The sequence below is a fragment of the Nilaparvata lugens genome, chromosome 6, assembly GCF_014356525.2.
Source record: "Nilaparvata lugens isolate BPH chromosome 6, ASM1435652v1, whole genome shotgun sequence".
NCBI classification, from domain to species: domain Eukaryota; kingdom Metazoa; phylum Arthropoda; class Insecta; order Hemiptera; family Delphacidae; genus Nilaparvata; species Nilaparvata lugens.
In genome coordinates this window covers 43306710-43329620 of record NC_052509.1, presented here as the reverse complement: position 1 = coordinate 43329620, position 22911 = coordinate 43306710, and the positions used below count along the sequence as shown (strand labels likewise).

The 22911-nt window shown below is 32.2% G+C and overlaps 1 protein-coding gene across 6 annotated transcripts in view; it reads left to right on the top strand.

Moving 5' to 3' along the window:
* Positions 1-22911, top strand: part of LOC111056721 (sodium-coupled neutral amino acid transporter 9 homolog) — a 34698-nt gene that overhangs the window by 6610 nt on the left and 5177 nt on the right. For 3 of the 6 annotated variants that reach the window (XM_022344111.2, XM_039430848.1, XM_022344115.2), the window contains 5 exons: positions 9254-9297; positions 18323-18480; positions 18991-19158; positions 21068-21115; positions 22351-22527. In XM_022344111.2, the coding sequence (XP_022199803.1) occupies positions 9254-9297; positions 18323-18480; positions 18991-19158; positions 21068-21115; positions 22351-22527 (595 nt within the window). Of the gene's footprint in view, positions 1-3882; positions 4138-7303; positions 7510-8017; positions 8245-9253; positions 9298-18322; positions 18481-18990; positions 19159-21067; positions 21116-22350; positions 22528-22911 lie in introns of those variants that run through there. The other 3 variants (XM_022344113.2, XM_022344114.2, XM_022344112.2) reach the window with 3 other exon arrangements.

Here is a 22911-nt window from a genome sequence, read left to right as displayed (position 1 = left end):
ACGTACGACGTTATATGACTACTTACTAATATAATCAATCTATAAGGAATAGCTTTCAACTGGTTTCCCAATAACTGTATTTAAGATCAGAACAAATTTGTTCCAAACAATGGTTCATTGTTAGAGTGGGAGGCCTTTTTTCTGGGAGCTTATCAATCCGTTCATAAAAAATATTCATAAAGTAAACAATGAACTCATAATAATTTATCAAATTGATATAATAAAATTAGAATATTTATTTGATGAAAATAAATTAGAATGGAATATACAAATGGTGAATAATCATTCACCTTGAATCACTAAGAAATTGTCAAAAACCACAGATTTATTGATACTTAGAAAGACCGGTTTCGGTTATTACACCATTGTCAATCTCTGATAAGAGATAAGAGTTTTAGTTTTATCAGAGATTGACAATGTTGTAATAACCGAAACCGGTCTTTCTAAGTATCAATAAATCTGTGGTTTTTGACAATTTCTTAGTCTTTTTCATTCAATATGAATAATTACCACAATATCAACTTCTCAACTACACAAAAATTATTCACCTAAGCACTACCAAACACGTATACTAATAGTATCATTTGCAACATACATGGAACCTACAACCACACTATTATTATATTTTGCAACATACATGGAACCTTCAACCTTAATATTTTGATTACCTACCAGCCTTAATACATTCCCCTAAGCATCTTTCTCCTTTTTCAGCAATTATATAAATTGACGAAAAATTCCAATTTGATGTGCTATTCGCTTTTTCAAAGAGACATCAACGGCACGGCACGCTCCTCTTTGATCCAATAAAGATTCCTATTTCTGGATATGAGACTACTTACAAACTGCGGCCTCACATTCACTGAAATTATGAAAAAGCACAAGCTACTGAACTGAACTCTCTGAACTACCTACACTCCCATTTTTTTACGTTCATTCACAATATATCAATAAATATGCGTAATATACGTTGAATCAATAGACAATATAGTTACGTAATCATAGTAGTCAATATAGTAGTCATCATTCCGATATTATGACTGTGTTTAGTGTGGAAATTTGAACCAAATATTTAATATTAATAATCATCAACTAATGAAATTCTAAAGTCAGATTTAGTAGCCTATGCATAATGACTCATTACAAGAACTACAACTTACTGCTGAATTTTTAAATTAATAAAATTAATAATGTACAGCTATCACTTAGTAGACTATTCTTGAAAGAAGTCACGAACTACGAATATGTGAATTCACTTGAATCATAGAAACTTATTAAGCATTCCATTCACAAATACAGACTACATTTTACATCAAGCATTTCCATATCACTGTATAGTATAATAATTTATTATTATTGTGTCATCAATACTTACTATTACTAGTAATAGTAGGTAGGCTATTGGTGTAATGCGGGACACCTAAGCTGCCCCTTCCTCCCTAGACCTACTTCTTATCCTGCTTCATAATAAGTGGTAGATCTGGAAACCTTTTCTTATGTTAATTGTTTACTAATTACAAACTGTAATAGTAAATTGTAAATCATTTGAGGATTGTTGGTGATCATTCTTTTTTTTTGAAAGAGTATTTTTCCAAAGTTTTGTTTAAATTCTGGATTATTCTTACGAGATTCTCGTCACGTAGACATACATTTTTAGGGATAACTGATTGTACAATTATTCAAATTTCATTCTAATGCTTCTAAGTGGATAATTTCATGAAATTTCCTGACATTCTTATGATTTTCTTGGCATTCTCTCCGGTCTATACTGTATATTGTAAAGGCAGGAATTGGCTTACGGGATACGAAATATATGTTTAATGCATCATCAAGTCTGAACTACTTAACTTCAAATATTGCATGAAGATTCTTAGTTTATCGAAGATGGTTATAGGTATATTTTAATTTATAATTATCAACTTATTTTAATTATAATGATGTAGCCTAAACAAATTTATTCAATTTGTGATACAAAGTTTATGTAAGATAAATGCCCAATCGAATAGTTTTTCTATTGTAAATAATATAATAATAATAATATTGAGTGACCTGGCTGGCTCAGCTCTAGTGTCAGAGTTTTCAGGTCGCACCTGATAAATTTCAGGGCCTCTGACATGACCTAGCGACTGTTTTTAGGCAGCCGGGACCGACGGCCCTACGTGTCCATCCAAAACACGAAAATGTAAATTATTACATTTGTTAATTCTTTTATTATCACCATGGCACTATAAAACGAAGTTCAATAATATATTTCTGCTTCTAACAGGCCCTTGAGGGCGGAGCACGGGTAACACCTGCTCTTAGTAATAAGAATGGATATTATATATTAGTATTTAGTAATGAAGAAAACAGTACGGTTTTCCAACCAAAGCAACACTGGCCAGTAGTTTGTGTTGATTGTTTGTTGGAAGTGTCAAGCAACCAAAGTCAAATTGAATAATTGGTGCCGAATAAACAACCGTCGAGAATGGTGTTTGTTTGTTTGTTTAGTGGCTGACATCTGCTGGTGTTATCAACCTCGCGTCTTCTCTATCACAAGTCCACCAATTCACAATAACAACGATCGATTATAGAATCTGTCATGGAGTTTTATTGAGAGAAAATTGATCAATGTGAAGGTTACTCCAATATATGATGCAAGTTTCAAGAACTGAAACTCAATAGAAAACTCACTTCTATTTTTTGTCTCAAACGGTTATCATCTTCACATTCATTCTGACTGTATGTTGACTTCAAAATATGAATCACTTTCTGTTGTCAATTGTGTACTCATCACTTATATCGTAGGTATAGGTCCATATCACAAAGTGATGGAGAAAAAACAAGAAATCCAACAAAATATCGTTGTTCTCTCAAATTTTGATTATTAATGTATTGTAGAAATAGATAAGAGTGAACTAAAATTCTCATTTACCGTTGTTGAATTGATGTACCTACTCTGAATTTATTGTATCAATGATTCAGAATGAAAATTATACACACTTAACTGAATTTCTCAACAATTAGCCTACCTAGTGATATTACATAGGTACTTGTGAAGCATATTATTCTTCACCCGTTAATGACATTGGATTTACAAAATTATATCTGAAGAAACATTAAGATAAAATTTTATTTACTGTGTTTCATAATGATCTTCATTAACTCCTGTTTAAATGATTGAAATACTGTAACTTCAGTTTTAGCATAAATATGTAACTAATTTACTTTTATATCTTATTAAAATATCCCAATCAGATAAAAATATGAATTCTGCTATTGGTTCTTGAAATATATTCCAGAGATTGCCACACAAATAATATTCTGAATTATAATATTCTTCAACTGAGTATGCAACATTAACTTCATCCTATACTTCTGTATGCTGTACCAAGTATCACATAAGAATAAACTGTATAATTGAGATTAAAATACTGCCAATTTGATGATCCCAGATTGATATTAGTACACTTACATTGGAAATCCTTAACAAAAATTATTGATGAGTTAATCTAGCTCAATTTTCCACGATTAATAGCCTACTTGCTTATTGGGCAAATTTCATTGGAATTTCCAATTAGTTGACAATAGTTTTAATGACAAAAACCCCCACGTTTTTCAATTCAAACTAATTTCAACAGGAAAACGATTGTTGTTTGTCCAAAGTACCCCCTACTTTTATCGCATGAATGCTTACGTGGTAAACACAGATAGTATCATGTTTCAAATAAGTTCACTTATCAAATGTTGGTAGGCCTGAAGTCTTCGAATAGTTTGTGCAAATAACACTCGACATGAATATGAATGAGGTTTTGAGATCGATAGCATATTTTAAATTAATTAAACTCAATTCCATATTATAACATTGGGCGAGTCTATGTAACTAGCTTCTTCGTAGGTCAAATTTGAAGTTGAATAGATGGAACTTGCGACGCAACTTCAGCAAAGTTACGGTCTTTCAAACTGTTTCTCCCCCCTCAACAACGGAAGCGAATAGAGGTGAATGAGTGAGTGATTGATCGGCAATCGTTCTCCTGAAGCACACTGGTCAGTTGAACTGCACATCAGTGGCACCATTATTTGCATCATTAGTAGTGTGAGATTATGGCTGCCACTAATGACTTATTAGGTGCTAAGAAGCCGGCTAGCTTGATAGAGGTAGGTCACTCCAGTTTCATATACACAAAAAAGTTTTAGTTTTTAGCTGAATGAAACAAAAATGGTTTTAACCTATACACATTTTAAATTTTATATGTATTCATTTATATTGGACATTGCTTCTTACATCAATATCTGATCGCTCAGAATAGATAAGAGACTTGGGCCAGTTATTCCACTTGATAGGGTGAGCCATCTCCACTTAATTATCAAGTTTTTTACATACAACTCCAAAAACTCTGAATCCCAATGAATCGGAACTCACCTAAAACTGTAGGTTGTTTCATCTCTTATCAACTTCCCATCTTTCCCATTTTGATATCCTAGTACATAAATTGAGAGTATGATCAATAATACGAGTATTAATGTTCAAAGTTACGTGATTTTCAATTTAAATTATGTTTAATTCGACATCACATCATTACTGGGCTATAAATTAATTTAAACTATTTTATAAATCAATCCATTCAAACAATAATTCTCCATTAATATAGAGATAAATTATCACTCTCCATCTATACTGAATAATTATGAAGGAAGGATTTGGCTTATACATGTACACGATAGGAAATACATGTTTGACGCATCATCACGTCTCAACTACCAAACTGATTTTGCAAACAGAATTTTGCATAAAATTGCCGAAGATTGTTATAAGCCTATTTTCATTTTTATTAATCAATTAATTAGGATTCTAATAATTGAAACTTATTGTATTTAATTTGTGATAAAATGTTTACGTAAGATGAAAGCCCAATCATACATACATTTTCTCTATTGTAAATTATTATGGTTGTTAATAATTTTAATATCAGCATGGATCTTTAGAATTGAATGTAATCTATTTGTGCTTTAATAGACCCTTATGACCATTTGTGATTTAACATACCCAGCACGGGTTACCTGCTACCTGCTAGTTTACAAATAATTTTACCATTTAAAAAGTTACTTTTCTTCCTTTTCCAATGATTTTTTTTATGTAAACATTTATCAAATATCAGAATGTTATTGATTATTGTGATTTCACAAACAACAAAATGTTTTCACCTTAGAAAGTTTTTTCTTCAAGTGTTCTATCTTGAGAGTTTTATCTCTCACTCTTCACATTGTGAAAGCAGTAGCTACGAAGTGATAGAACGTCTCATCCAACCAAAGCTTTTATCGCTATAATCGAAGTGCCCAATCAAATTGAAATTTGAATAGAAAAAAGCGTAGATATCCAAGACTGACTAAATCAAATTTAATGGATTCCAATAACAAGAAACTATCTCAAGAGCTTTGAGCTCTTGATTCTCAAAAGCTCAAGAGTGAGCTTTAGTTGAAGTATCACTCCAGTGGAAAAAGGTAAATAACCAGGATATAATTATTAAATGAAAAAATATTAACTTGATGGATAATTCAATGTCACTAATAACTTTTTCAACATCCACAGTTTTTCTACACATTTTTCATGTAATATTCCATTTCTACTGTGTTCTTTATTATATTTTTTAAAGTAGTAAATGAATGCTATGGGGATAGCCGCATTCGTCTACTTATTTGAAATTATACTAAAATAATATTCCATTTTCAATGTTCAAATTCTATTCATTCGCTTATACATAGCTGAGTTTTATGAGTGGTCCCTTATTATTTTTCTCTATATTTCATCTCAGTTTCACTGAATGAAGATAATGATGAGATACCGTTTGTTCATGAATAGGTCTAGAGTGATTTCTATAGTATTCATATATACACTGAACCATTCACACATGATGAGTGTAATAACCTCTCATTAGAGACTATAAAAGTTTTCCAAAACTCCTTTACTTATAAATTAAACTTGAGACCCAGTACTATAATAATCGCAGTATTTTTTAAGAGAGCTTTGGGCTCTGTAGTTCCGAAGACTATCAATGAATATTGGTGTCAATGAACAGGGAACATTGATACCTTGTACAGGGAAAAGTATGTATTTTACAAGTCAAGGTCTGTAAGATAATTGAACTGATTTGCAAACAGCTGGACTGATTTGCTGGAAGTATTAATTTCATATGAATTTGATACAGTTAGCTTTAAGGAAATTGTAAGCGATAACGAAGTGCTATCACTATTCATTCAACAAGCGAGTTTTCGCAAGGAGATGAAGTTGCCTAATATTTTCTGAGAAGAGCTACGGTTCCACTAGTATTAGTGACGAGGAAAACGTTAGTTCTTTCATAATAAGAAATTAATAAGTAACGTAAGTTAAGAGAACATTGGTCAATATAGTAGGTAAAGTATAGGGAGAATTCAAATTGGTGACTAATTTCACAAGCTGACGTGATGAGAGCTTATCTGCGCGCATCATTTATAATAAATAGTGGTGAGAATTAATGAGGGGGGTCTCTATTCTATCTTACCCAATACCTATATACCTATCTCACCCAATATCTATCTTACTTACATTTCCTAGTATCACAGCCATCGGCTAGAGGTTACTGAGTCAGTATGCAAATTTCAACAATATTCTCCGGTAAGTCCATCTATTGTAATTATTCTTATTTAGTGAAGGAATGATCGAATAACGTTCAAAAGTCTGCATTCACACAATGTACAATGTCGTATATTTTAATCTAAGAGCAAACGGCTACAAATTGAAAGAAATAAGTTGTTATAAAATGTTCCATTTCAAACGACGAAAATGATTGCGATATCGATTCTGTTGAGCCCAGTGCTTAATTTGTAAATTTTGAGGTGCCGGAACTCTGGCTGACCCGATTACCAGGGGGTATTGAATACCCCCCAGGGGAAGGGGGTCCGGGGGACAACACCCGGAAAAATTCTTTAAATTTACCCTTTAAACCCAGTTTTAAGTCTGTTTTCAATTATTTTAATCTTCAATTAAATTTTAACATGAGAAAAATGTAGATTTGATCAAATTAAATGGTAAAGGAGAATACTTTAAATTGCCAGAACCTTAAGCTGCAACTACGTTACGTTCCGGTCGCCCTGGGAGGTACCGGAACGCCTTTCCGGTGCGTTCCGGCACAAATTAAGCTCTGCTTAAGCCAATAAAACCACGAAATGAAGTTACCGTACTTCGTTTTATGCACCAAGTCCTGGAATGAAAGCAGATAGTTTCTTCGATGCATCAAGCAGATGATTCTTTACAAAAAAAATGAATCTACATAACATAGAGTAGATCAATGGTGATCGCAAAAAGAAGAAGAACGTGAAATATGACTTCAAATTTAAAATTAATAGGGGATTAGAAAAATGACCGTTAGACTAAAGATTGTTGTTTTGGTTATGGGTGAAATGTAAATTTTTTTATTTTTATAGAATTTAGGAGTTGTTAAAAATGCTGCTCTAGTTGATTCAAATTGAGCGGATATGAACAGCCAAGATTCTGTGAGTTTATAAAATTTATTAAAGATAGCTTTATAATATTACAGCATTATCATTGCATAAGTACTTTAGTACAAAGCCGATCTTAATTTCAAAACAAAACTTTAATTTCTTTCATTATTTTTTGTACCCAGTATTCTTACAAATCTTTATGTTTTTGTGATCATGTACTTGTTTAAAACCATTAAACTATACGGTACGGTATCTGTCAATCTCCGTTAACAATAATTTATATAAACTCAAATTATTTTGTTATAGTCTCTTATCAAATTCATGTCCATTACTTCAGATTTCAACTTTAATCGTAATAGAAAAAGGCCGACAGTTACATTTAACCACTTGAACTCATTTATTTACTTTTATTCTACTCACATTTAGAGCAGATAATAAGTTAGTTCCTAATAAGGATTCAAGATATTAATATTAAGAAATCTTTACAATTGAGTACCCCTTCATCATTATCATATTTTTCTCATTATCACTCACGTTTGAGTAAATATAATTTCAAATAAATTCATAAGTGGTAGCTCACACTGTTCTTATCCTTCTTGATTTGTTGTCGAAATGCTGTTAGAGTTGTTAAGTGCTTACGTTAGTTAGTATGTGAAATCATCTCAAAAAGTTAAGAATCAGTTTCCATTGCGTTCAAAGAGCAATATGACTCAAACTGCATTACATGATGAATCTAAAGACGGAATCTCAGTTATTATTGAATCTCATAACAAAAGTGACATTAAGGTGGGCCTACAGTTATTTTATTCAATTTTTCCTCAAGCTCCAAAGCATGTTTTACTCTTCACTCTTGTTTGTTTATAATACCTTGTCTTCCTTCACTATTAGCATCATTAGGCTAGTTGAGATATTTCCTGATGTTTTATAACTTGGAAGTTCATCACATCCTTGTTCCCCTTATAGTACCTACTGTATTCACAAATTATGAATAATTTCAAGTCTAGGGTGAAGTAATTTCTTAAATTTGAATTTCACTTGTCATTTACAATAAGGCTTAGGCTTACTAAAAAATCGGTAAGCTTCAAAAGTTTTTCTGAATGTCGATTTTTTCATACATTATTGGCGACTGAATTGAAAAGTTGTTAATTTGTTTGTATTCTCTGCAATAAGGGTTTGTATGGTATTTCCTACAGACAAATCTCAATATTCAGAGCAAGTCTGGCAATATTATCTTCGTCTTTTCTTTCTTAATGGTGATTGATAATGATAATTTGATAGCTTGGCATGATCCTATTCATCAAACTAGAACTCATGCTCAATCATACGGAAAAAGAGAGAAAACTGATTGTACTGTATCTTATTTTTCAATCACTTTGACAAAATAATGAGGAATTTGATTGGGAATATCCACGATAAATTGTTTTGCATAATGAATAGCATGTTGCATAACAAACAGTATTAACGGGATGAGTGGAGTTTAAACACATTTCAGTAAAAACCTTCGTATTGAAAGATGAACTATCTCATTACAAATGTAGAATTTGAACAATACTAATATAGCCTTAAACTATAAATTCAAGCTTACTTCAAAATTTATTAATTTGTATTTTGTTTTTGAGAGATGCATTTTTCCTTGCACTTTTATTCCCTCTCCACAATAATAGATTATACTAAATTATTCTTATCTTCTTCTATATCATAGATTGGTACCAAAAAATTATATTTGCTTATTGAGAATATTTGTTTATTTGAATATCATTTGAAATGATTTAATTAATTCATTGTTGTTTTACAGGAAGCTCAGCCTCGACGTGCGACAAACAGCAGCTTAGTAACAATGTAAGTTATTCTCCATGTAGGCCTACGCTATGTTTCATTTTTGTCAAATGTCAGTCAAAATACCAAATTAATCACAGACCATTATTCCGAAAGTCTTCAAAATTGAGAAGAAACATAAACTTCATAAGAGCTTTTCTACTTTATAGCCTACAGCGTTAGGCGTTTATAAACTTAATACCAGTCCGGGTGCAAATGTAGTCTACTTCAATGGTTATTTTACCGTGGAAGATGTCTCAATTTATTTGTTAGAACTAGTTCAATGAGGAACACAATGATGATAAGTCGAAATCAAAGGCAAACACCTCAAAAACAAGATGGCCGCCTAAATTTTGGGGGCTTTCTTCCTTTTTTTATCGCTTGTAATCGTTGATTGCGCACGAAAATATTTGAAAAACCTTCCTTTACAATATTTTATTTACATGAACTTTTCCTGTAAAACGCAAAAATTTTATTAGTCATGAAGTACCAAATCCTTACAAGGTTAGTTTTTCTCATTTTCAAAAATTTATTTCCATTATAATAGGCCTAAAATTTTTTCTGCAAAAGATACAGGATTAATTTAATATATAAAATTTAATTATTTTCTCGGCTTCATAAGTATGTCTTTATACGCACTGTAGTTCTCCAATGAAAATCGTGCATGATTTCTGATACGTTTTTCCATAGGCATGAGGTAACAAGCTAGACTACTATACTAGTTAATAAACGTCTATACTAATAATTCTATACCATAGACTACTAATAATTGTTTATTCTATGCTAGAACTATGAAATATTTTGTTTCATGAGTACTTTATCATAAAGACTTGCAAATGGTCTCAATCTCTTTGTAAGAACAAGATGAATAAGAATATTAATGATATACTACTCATTGATGCTACAGCTAATTCAGAGCCTTGTCCTACTTCAAAAAGCCTCTCCATTCGTTTCTATCGGCAGCCTTACGTCTCCATCCCCTGACACCCAGCTTCTTTTTTCTGATATTGATGCGTATTTCTGTCGTTCCTTTTCCATTATTGGCTGTCCGTGTAGTTTTCCTGTTAGTTCGGTCCCATTCCGAGGGTTTTTTTAGTTTTCGTAACAATACTTTTTTACAGGGCAAGGGTGTTAGCCTTGCGCCCAACCCCCAACCTGGAGAAGCAGGGTCGTTTGTACAGAGTCGCCATCTCCTGAGCACTTACTGTACTTTCACGGCATCTTTCAGAGTGTGCCTATCCTGGATTTGATTCGGATTACCTCCCTTGGCTCTTCCACTCTCTCCGCTGTTGGGATTTCTCGTCAACCGCCTTTGAGGACGTTGACCGGATTTACCTGTTGGTATTTTTTGGAGGTATTTGATTTCCCTCTTACCTCTCATATCTGAGAGGCATTCCTCTATCCAGCACCTGAGGAAGCGCCCTCTAGGGGTTAGAAGCTCCCCAAGAAAGAATATTGATGATGGAAGCAAGAAAAGTGTCATCATCATTGAAAAATTCAAGATGACGGCCACAAATGGCAATATTTTATATAAATTGTTATTTAATTATAGTGAGAGATATCGATTTGTTCTGATACCAGAGTATTCAGAATATTAGCCAAACTATGATATTTTGGAGAATCGTCTCTTCAGAGTAGGTATCTTCAAAAGCTTGAAACATACATTTTTCGGGGACAAAATTCCACTTTCCACCCTGTAAATTTATTTTCAGTATAGACATACACTAATATAATTCAGACAGTGTTGAAGAATATTTCCGAAGCTTTAAAATGACATCAAGTTGAAGGCTATACGTTCATTTTCCGCGGCTGGAGCGTCATCGGGGGAAGAGAGTACATTTTCCCGCGGAAAACACGTTTTTTGCACCATATGCCAAACCTAACAATTAGAAAAGCGTGTATCTCATATGAAAATGAAAAAATTCTTTATTAGGCGGAATTTTTAGTGTATCTCATATATGACTCCTCGGCGGTATAGTCTTGGAAATGGTATCAATCTTTCCGTTATCATGTGTAGAAAGAGAACATCCAAGATGACAATCTCAAATATATTTTTTGTCGGAAATATAAATATTTTGTATTTTCTTTGGAGGACTTCATAGATCCAATGTTTCCCTGAATCTCTTTCAGAAAAAAGTACGGTAATGATGAAAAGAAATATTTGAAAATGAGAAAAACTATTCTTGTAAAGATTTGAGAGGTTATAACGAATGAAATATGTGGTTTACAGGAAAATAACATAGAAAGAACATACGGTAGTAGAGGAAGGTTTTTCAAATATTTTCGTGCCATCAACGACGGAATATCTTGAACGGTTGCCAAAATACAAGCTATATAAAAAGCCCTGAAAATTTTGGCGGCCATCTTGTTTTCGAAGTGTTTGCCTGTCTCAGTTCCGTTATAATGGAGCTTGAGTTCATCATTACCACACCCTAGCCTTCCAAAAAATTAAACTTGTCTCAATAAGAAGTAATAAAACATTCCTCTATTATTATTGATTTTTTGAATCTTCAATCTAACAGAACATATTTATTATTGCTAAATCTCCAGCAATGTTGAACATTATTAATAAATTGAACGTTATTCAATTTTACGCGTTTATTATTGATTAGTGCACTCTTCTTCTGTTTACTATACATTCATACTGTTCATCTGTTTCGGTTTTGACTACAGTAAGTGTGTTGAAAATTCTAGTCAGGAAATAAAAATACCACACAGATATAAGCCTTTGAAGCCATGGATTACTTCTGGACTAATAAAATCAATAAGAACTAAAGATAAATTATATAAGAGATCAATAAAAGAACCTTTCAACACAAAACTGAAACATGATCTTAAAGCATATAAAAATTTATTAAATAGATTAATTTATTGATGAAACAAAAACAAACTATTATCAATCAAAAATAGAGGAATGCAGGAGTGATAAACGTAAACTATGGAATTACATAAATGAAATCATTGATGATACAAAAAATAAACATGATGAACCAGAAATAGATTAAACTGAATTAAATAGATATTTTTCGCAAGATGGTAAAAACTTGGCTGCTCAAATTGAACAAAATACCACCACATCAGATTTCCCATATAACAGAACCAATGAATTGAAAGCATCTTTTTTTCTCAGTCCCGTAAATCCACCGGAGGTGATAGAAACTATAAAAACTCTGAAAAATAACTCTTGTCCAGGTCCTGATAATATTAATAATAGAACTCTAAAGCAGATAGCAGATCTAATAGCTGAACACCTCTCTTACATTGTAAATAAATGTTTTGAAACCGCTGTATTTCCTGATTCATTTAAAATAGCAAACATTAAACCGATTCTTAAAAAGGTGATAAAAATAATCCAGGTAACTATAGACCAATAAGCTTAATTAGCAACCTTGCCAAAATATTTGAAAAATTATTTAAAAAACGAATAATGAAGTTCATACAAAAAATAACATTATTAATGAAAACCAATATGGTTTCCAACCTAATAAAAGTACTGAGGATGCACTAGTATATTTTGTAAACAATGTAACAGATATGTTAAATTCCAAGAAAAACCACTTGCAGTCTTCATGGATTTATCGAAGGCAAAATTGGAGAAGTATGGTTTCAGAGGTCATTCATTAAAGTTCATAAGAAGTTAATTGGAAGATAGATTCCAAATTTTAACAATAAAAGTATAGAGAAACTGTCATCTTACGGTCTGCCCCAGGAAACTGTACTTTCACCAATATTTTTCATTCTTTATGTAAATGATTTGCTGAATATTAAGCTAAAAAATGGGAGAATTTCATCTTTTTCTGATGATTCAGTTATTATATTTTCAGAAAATAATTGGAATGATACTTTCATTGTTGCAGAGCAAGATATGAATATTGTGAAGAATTGGATGGACTCTAATGCTTTGAGTTTAAATGTAGAAAAAACCAATTACATAGCTTTTTCAGCAAATAGAGAGGGTAAACCTAACAATCAATATAAGTTAAAAATCCATTCAAAATATTCTTCAATAAATCAACCAAACATTGATAGATGTTCCTGCCCTGTTATTAATAGGAAATCAAACCTCAAATATCTTGGTATATGGATCGATGAGTGTCTCAAATGGGACATCCATGTAAACTTCCTATGTAAGAGACTAAAATACCTATCTTATAAATTTAATAAATTGGAAAATGTGCTATCTTTCTCAAAATGCAAACAGGTATATACGGCACTAGTAGAATCCCTAATGCGATATGGTTTAATAGTTTGGGGTGGGACTTTCGATACCCATATTAAAAACCTTTTTCTAATACAAAAATTCATCATAAAGACAATTTTAAAGAAACCTAGAACTTATGATAGTAAGATTTTGTTCAGTGAATTTGATGTTAAAACTATACGACAGTTATATCTTAGTTGCATAACAAATTACAGTTTTAAATACGAGCATAATTTCCCTCTAGCCGATGACATAAATTATAATCTTAGACCTAATACAATAAGAAAATATGAAATATAAGTTAAGTTATAACACCAACTCCGCTCTTCTTAGAAGGCAACTCTACTACATTAGCAGTAAATTCATAAATATACTAGAAAGTGAATTTCCACTTAATAATTTCCGAAATAATAAACACAGAAAAAGAGCCATAGAGGCATGTCTGAACTTGAATTATTTCCAATCGTTGACTTTTATAATCAACTTCATATTATAAATTATATTTTCGAACACGTCATACGCTAAAATTCAAGTTTATATATTACATCCCTGATTAAGCTGATTTACGACTCACACTGGCGCACAAGGAACCTTCGTTTTGCCGGTGTTTTTGCCTCACCTACTGTACTTATGCATGTGAACATAAATTGAATCTTCATTTTATAACTATTATTTATAATATAGAGGATATCATTTCGTTATTATATCTAATTAAATAAATGTATGTATCTTGGTTTAAGTGCAGTAGCATATACCGGTACTCATATTTATTTTTTGTAAAGCTTTTTTGTATTTTGTTTTTGGCAAATAAATTCATTCATTCATTCATTCATACTTCTTCTATCTAAAATGTTCTTATCATATTTACTGTATTCTAGATCCTTATATGGTATTTTTAGGTTTTCGTCACATGTCACATAAACCTTATATTTAAACATCTACTTATCAATATTATCATCCTCATAAATCACTTCAGCACTGCAAAAAATCTATTCAGCAGTGATTGAAGCTCATTTCAATACCAGTTAAAGCTGCTTGTATGGTGCATCTTTATCACTATTAATATTGATTCAATCAATATTAATAAAAGCGATGAAAGAGAAAGTGTTTAACTGTATGGGTGTGGGAGGGTGTCTGTAGTCTGTGTTTTGACGGTGTGGATAGGACCCAGGTATTGATCTTAGCGAGAATTCAAGCGAAAGGTCATTGCCCTCTCGAGGCCACCAGGAACCCCCGTTACCCCCAAGTCCCCCCATCCAACAGACTGCCTGCCGCAGTGTAGAGACGCCAACCCAGGGTCAATGACCTGACCTACCTCACACCATTCAAAACACGCCAAAATCACATCACTTTTAGCCGATCTGAAGGCAGATTTGAACGGTTCAAATATAATTCAAACTAATTTAGATGAATGGGCCACTGAGACAATACGTGATGCTCTTATAACAGTGTAGAATCTTTATTCTATCAATTACTAATTTATTGAGACAGTACTGCATGTTCATAGCCAGGGTTTCTTGCGCCTCCCTCAAACCTCAAACTATTTTCAGAGTGATTAGATGAGATTCAGAATGTTGAAACTATTCCCTATGATACCAAGTAGTCTCAATTTCAATTTTCAAGTTCTGAATTACCTCAATCTATCACTGTCCGAAAATTCTATATGATCAACTGATCATTCTTAAAGGACCCTGGAAACCATTAAACCATGTTGAAATCTACTAGGAAATGAACTTTAGATAAAGATTAACCTATAAGCTCTGAACATCTTGAATACGTAATGATTTAATAACGCATTTCTCCTCTTAGTAGCTTCTATGTTGATTTGATACAATAATTATAAAGATACAGTAATATCAAGATTGTATTATGACTATTGCTATCGTTATAGGATGAATTTTGATGATTAATGGCGATATTTATAAGACCTCTTTTTGTAACATTTTTCTATTTTTTTGATTGCTGATAATCAAGTTTTGTCTTGAACTGGATTTTTATTGATAGAAGAAGAAGCTTCATGCTAAAAATTTGTGTTGGAATCTAAAAATTCTGATTGGAATCTAAAAATTATGGTTTACAGTACTTATAATATTTACATTTCAGATCTCTTTCAAATACAGTATGAAGCGGCGATCTACCTACCTACTTGTCTCATAGATCATAGTACCGGTACAATTTATTCCCAGGGCGGATATATTTTAATGAGGGAGGCGAGAGATTGAATCGTATTATCGTATTCCAAATGAAGTTGAGTAACATTCAAACTTATAATCACCTCAAGACGGTTTATTTCTCATTCATCAATTTTCGAATTTGATGAAACCGGTAGGTCAAATTTAAGCATTTTTCTTACTGTATCATTGGTTTACAGAAATAATATTAATATTATGAATCAAATTGCAGTATTTCACTCTTTGAGAAGATTTGGAAAACACCCATAGCTCGAATTGGTTATGAATACTATGCTTGTATTCCTATGCGTGTAGATCGGTCTATTCATCATCATATAAATGGGTAATATATTATAATAAGTGGGTACCTAATAAAGAAAAAAAATTCCTAGAGGTTTCAGAAAACTTGTACTGTAGGAATGGAAGAGCTATAATAGTAAAGTCATAAAAATAAATTATTCAAAGAGTGATCGTAATAAATTTAAAATATAGCTTAAGTTTGGAACAGCAGAAAGGACCAGAATGAAACATTTTCATTATTTACTGTGAAATATTTATTGTTTCACTATATCATTAATATATTCCTTTGAAATACTCAGAAAAGCCGACAACCAGCGTAGCTTGATTGTTATGAGCGTGACACCAGAGTTTATAGAAATACGGTACAGACATTCTATATTTGAGAGTAAGGTATAGAAGTAGGCCTAATACATTCTGAAGGCCTACCCTCTGGGTGATATTCCATTCAATCAGCGATGCTGGGTTCGATTTCATTATCAATATCGACCTCTAATACTCTGATCTCTAATCTATCACCCGCACATAAATGACACAAGTCTTTGACAGAGGACAAATAAATAACATTCAAGTCAAAGATTAAAAATTAAGAGAAAAGACAAAAGACAAATGACAAACTAGTGATATTTAATTTTGACAATCATTTTGATAGTACTGAGTTCAATCATGTTTCACTCACTGTCTACGTTTCATTTCGTCATTCAAGTAACGATGACAATAGGATATCATCGAAACATTTTCAAGTTCAGCCGGCATTATAGCCAAAGGTGATTGACCTCTGTAGCTTTTGAACCACATTTTTCCCTTTCAGTTTATCTTGACTCGATTCTGCAGTTATTGTCTTAAATAGAGAACATGTTTGAATTTGGAGAATGTTAATCTTACCTTTATTTGAGTTGACACGCCGCCCCAAAAGCGGGGGCGGTTGGGGCGGCGACCGGCAACTGAAGCAATGCGGAAGCGATCACTGTGACGGCTGGCACGGCAATGCCAAAGCCAATGCACTCCACACTCCACAATACAAACAACCACCCGTTACTCAATATCCCCCCAGCCAGCTTTCCCAAAAACGTTCGCCATCTTAAAACGTGCAAAAAACGCTCCCAACTACTTCTGCATGTGAAACCCCACCTCAACGCTCTAAATCAGCTTGGAAATAAGTATTTTCTCACACATTTACTGGACGAATTCATTTTTATCTCCCATTCATTTGGAGATTACAACGTCGGCTGCCCGTTATAGCGTTAGCGTATACACCGTGGGAGCAATGACCCGAGTTACCATGGTTACTCAGTCACTCGGTGAACTTTTCACACAGATCTGTTCTGTCTATAGATAGAGCTCGAAATTGTTCTGTCGATAGAGAGAAGACTAGCTTCCCTACGAGTTTCCCTATAAAGTACTTTCCCCGCGATGAGAGTGCGAACTTTGGAAATTGGAACTAGGGAGTGTTATGGAAATTGAATGGTTTTAGGAAAGAAGCTATGTGATGCTTAAAAACTTATCCCTTATTCATCTTGTTATTGAACAATATTGATATTTTACTGAAGGTAATCTATTAACATAATGGACTCTTAGATGACCAGACCCCTCAGCTTACAAAGATGGCTTTACTCTTATCATCAGATGATAATAATAATTGCATAATATAATTTCACATTCTATACTTGTTACCTACATTCTATATTCTTTGCTTATCAGGCCATGCAATAACCACAAAAACAAAAAAGGCTCCTAGATATTGGCAGACTCCAGCCTCATAAAAAATGGTTACCGTACCTCTCACTACCAGAGAAAACTCCTATAATTCCTATAAACTCCTATATAATTGTAATTCTGTGTCACTACTTATCAATATCCTCTTTTCTTTCCTCTTCCATTGTAATGAACTATGAACTAATTAAAGAAAAATCTAATACTCTTACCTTATAATAGTAATGAAGAGAGATAAAATCACCTTACCCTTCTTAACAATAAGTTCGATTTCATTTCACTTTCTGTTCTACTAATAATTATTCTGACAGTTTTCTTCCGCTCCCTGAATGATCATCACATTTTCACATTTTTTGTTAATAGTAATGATTGTCAACACGCGTTTCTGCTCTTCATTTGAAATTTTTCCACCGTTACGTTTTATGATTATGAATTGAGTGAGGTGTGACATAATTGATGTCCGATTTATGGTGTCAGATCCACGATCAATCCAGCATTTGCTTAGCAAAGTTGAAGTACATGTTACTTTGTTAAAACTATACGGTATCTCATCTAATGGATAAAATCTCTCCAGCTTCCAGTAAAATTTAATACTACAGCTTCAATACTATGAAACTTTTCGAAAAATCGAATGCACAAATAATCTGATACAATTATATGTTTTCAGATTCACAGTATGGAATACAATGGTGGGGACATCACTGTTGGCTATGCCTTGGGGAATGTGGGAGTCAGGTCCACTCCTCGGTACTCTGCTCTGCCTAGTAATGGCCTCAGTTTGTCTCTACACTGCCTACCTCAATGTATCTATCTATAGCAAAAATGGTGAGATACAATTTTGTATACATACTATAAGCATACTATAATATATTATTAGGCTACTTTATTGAATAAAATGTTGAATCATAAAATCTATAGAGATCGAAATATTATATTCATTATATTCATCTTAATATATCTTAAATTGAGATTTATGAATCAGGATCGTATTAAAAATTGAAGAACAGTACTTATAGCTTATTCTGATGGATGATTCCAAACAAATTATTGCTGAAATCAATATAATTTTATTAATCAAATGTTTCTGGAAAGACCAGAATTCATTTTGATAGAAAATTAAAGACGACTCCAACCTTTAAAACAGAAATAGTCCTCGAAATATATTTTACTTTGTCACATTATCAATATCAATAGTAGCCTACTGCTTTATATTGTCTTGTATAAAATTTATCAATCAAAAATATATTTATGACTTCATTCCATTTCTACGTGTTCCATTTATCAGAAATCAAACATTAATTTTTTTTTGCATTTAATTAAAATTTATGTTTACAGGAAAACCTGGAGAGGGAGCTGAACTATTTGTACTGATCAAGGATCTCATCGGTCCATGGGCTGAAATTATTGCAAAACTATTCTCTGTTCTGGTTCTAGCAGGAGCAGCTATTATTTACTGGATTCTGCTGTCGAATTTCTTCTATCACAACGTCTATTTCATCTTCTGTAAGTTCCATCTAAGTTTGCCAAATATTTCAGTTTCCAGTAATATCTCAAGTCAAATTTCAAAACAGTGACTGGTGGGTTGCGCTATCAAAAAATAGCCTGTAACGATATCAGTCACTATCTTGTGGAATATTCAGTACGGTACGCTACCCTAACAGAGTCCAATGTTCAACAATTTTCATAGAAATGTCCAAACCAGATTTTTTTTATTGCCAATATGAAAGGGTAGCCATCAAGTAGGGATCACGTAAAAGCAAAGCTTTTTCCCGATTTCATTACATTTTGAAATTTTACTAGTAGAGTCCAAGAGTCCCAAGTTGATAAAAATATTTAATATATAGAAATATAACTAAATTCTACATAAAAATTACATGTATACAGGAATTATAGAGCATTGAATTGTCATTCTATTAAAAAAATTTCTCATAATTCTACTTTATAAATTCGTTTAACTGCTGTTCTGCTGAATTATATAAATTTATATATGTGCAAAAGGATGTTTAAAGTTAATGTTCTACAACTACATAACTGGCTTGTTGAATTGATTTACAAATCTCTTAGAATCGCAGACGAAAGAATGAATTAAATTCGTAATATGTAAAATACTATTAATTAATAATGAATGTTCAGTTCTTTCTCGATTAGAGCCTTGTTTAATATATTATGATAATAATTTTAGTCCAGTCCAATAGTTCTTTGGAATTTGAAACAGGAAGGATGTGAAGAACTTGACAAACATCGATATCCAACCCTCTTCAAGTATGAATTGAGATTCTTGAGAAATGAAGAAACATGCATTGAAAACTCAATGAAAAACTTTGAACCTTTGTATACAATAGTGTTCACACTTTCAAGTTCCTGAAAACTTGGAAAAAACTTATGCATACTCAAAACCCCAAAAAATATTAGAAGGACCTGTGTAACAAAATCCAATAATTTGTGTCTATAACATAATGAAAAAGCTGAAATATTTAGAAAAAACGCCAATTTTGAGCGTATCTTTGGCATAATTTTGAAGTCCTCCCATCACGTTCTAGACCCTAGCTAGACCTCTCTACCAAGTTTGAACGTTTCCTGTCAATCTGTTATTGAAAATTTTGGGCGTATATTTCGGCGTTATTTCAAAGCCCTTTCAAAAGAACATTCTACTCTCAACACAAAATTTCTAGACCCTAGCTGAACTTCTGTAACAAATTTGAACATTTTCTTCCAATTAATTTATAAAAAAAATGTGAGGAAACGCTGAGTAATGCTGCAAAAACGCAGTAAACATCTATCCTGGACGTATCTCTGGCGAAATTCTAAAGACCTCTTGAGACAAAATTTAACCCTTGCTAAACTTCTGTATTGAATTTGAACATGATCTGTCAATTAGTTTTTGAGAAGGCCTAGAAAAGGCTCAAAAACCGCCGATCATGGGCGGTACTTGGGCGTTATTTCAAAACCTTTCCAATACAACATGTTTATACCTCAGCTGAGCCTGTGTACACAATTTGAACATTTTTTGTCAATTAGTTCTTGAAATGGGTAGAAAAAACGCAGAAAAACGGTGGAATAATGCTGATTTTAGGCGTGTCTTTGGAATTTTTTTCAAATCCGTTCTTAGTGCGCCTCTAGATGACCAACTGAACATATCAAATTTGAACGTATTTGGTCCACTAGATTTTTAGTTCTGTTGATTATGAATGAGTGAGTGAGCAAGTGAATGAATCAGTGCCACTTCGCTTTTATATAGATTATTATTAATATAAATATATATCAGGTATTTATTCTCAAGGTGAATTATATTCCTTGAAATACAGTAGGTATCTTTTTAAGCTAAAATATACTTTTACACCTCTTTTCAAAATGTTCAGTCATGGTAAAAACTATTTGTTTTTAATGATAAATATAAATCTATTGGTTACAGATTATCTAAGAAACGACTCAAACATGCAACCAACATGGTCGACCACCGGTCAGTCATTAATTACTCTCATACTAAACTCTCTTTAACAATAATTTATACTTATTTAAATATTCAACAGCATTTACAATCATAATATTAATAATTATATCATAATTGGTACTTGAATATTACTACCTACACATTTTTTAAAAACTTTGTAGCCTAGTAGAAAGAGTTATCTCACTTATTACTATAGAAGTGATGACCGTTTCATTACGGTACACTATCAGACTAATTTGAAGTTTTTCTATTGTTTTTTCGAATCTTTGGCATTTTCTAAATTCTTTCCGGTTCCTGAAAAACTCAGTTAATTCTAAAAAGCTTTGTTATCTATAATTGCTTAATTGCGAATTTTTATTGATGTGATGGTCAGTCTGTGTCTCAGAGGAGGCCTGCCTATATAGAATGGCGAAACGATCCTCACTCATCCTAAAGTAGGCAATAATTATCAAGTGATGTAATAATTTCTACAGATCTACAACGTTTTAAAAAAATTAATAATTACTCATAATTAATAATCAATTACTAATAATTATTATTATCATACAATTAGTAATTATGAATAATCACTCCGTGTAATCAGTGAGTAAGCACTAACACTACAAAATTTCATAATGAATAATATTCTACAATAGGATAAAGATAAAAAAGCAACAGATCTTTCTTTTCTGATATTCATTCAATGGAAGAGCAGAATAATTTACAATTTATCACTGAAATAGCTTTGTAATTTGCTTTTGGTGATAATAATAGAAAATTATAATTGCTCAAGGGATTAATGAAAATATAACTTTAGCTATTACCTATTAGATTAAAAACAATCGTAATATAGTCTTACTTTTATCTATCTACTTGATAATTATACAGTATGATACGTATTAGTCCTGACTTTTCTATAAATATCTGTTGCTGTCTAGAAACTGAGAATTCACTTCGGAAATAATGTGAATGGATTTCCGCAATACATCTTAGATTAGTTTTTTTTTCATATGGGCCTATAATGATAAATTGCTATCCAGTCTTGAGACTAACGGGGAACTGTTTTCTGACATAAAATACTAACAAGTGAGAGTACAGTATGACACAGAAATAAAATTTCCGAATTTATTTATTCATCAATGATAAAAAATGAAAAAAAAAATTCCCCAAATTATAATATAAATGCGAAGATTTTGTTCATGATTGTAATAGAATAGCTGCTAGTTGTGTCAATGCTTTAATAATTTAATTCGTTTTTGTTGCAGTATTATGCCCCAATCATGAAAACTTCACAAGCGCGGAAAGCAGAGCAGAAGAGGCTCATGATACATTCAACTCTATTTGGAATCTTCACAGAACAGTCCCTCTCTATTTGATCCTAATCTTATTTCCAGTACTGAATTTCAAATCTCCAACATTCTTCACGAAGTTCACTTCGCTAGGTGAGATTATTGCAGGTTTCTTTCTCAGAATGAATTGTGCGAAAAATGAGTAAGTTGAGTAATACTCTGATCATAATTTATCAACAGCAATAGATCTTGAATTCTATCAACTTCTGACTTTCTATCAACATTGATATCTTTCTTATATTTATCTATATAATATTAAAAAGGAAAGAATTGGCTTATACATGTACGGGATAGGAAATACACGAATGACGCATTCTGAATTTACTGACGACGGATATGGCATATTTCCATTTTCAATTGATCAATTTATAATAATTTTTATTTTATAATTTTATAGATCTATTAATCTCTTGAATCAATTTTATGATTCAAAGTTTATGTCAAATCAAACCGAGCTTCCTCCAAATGAATCCGTGG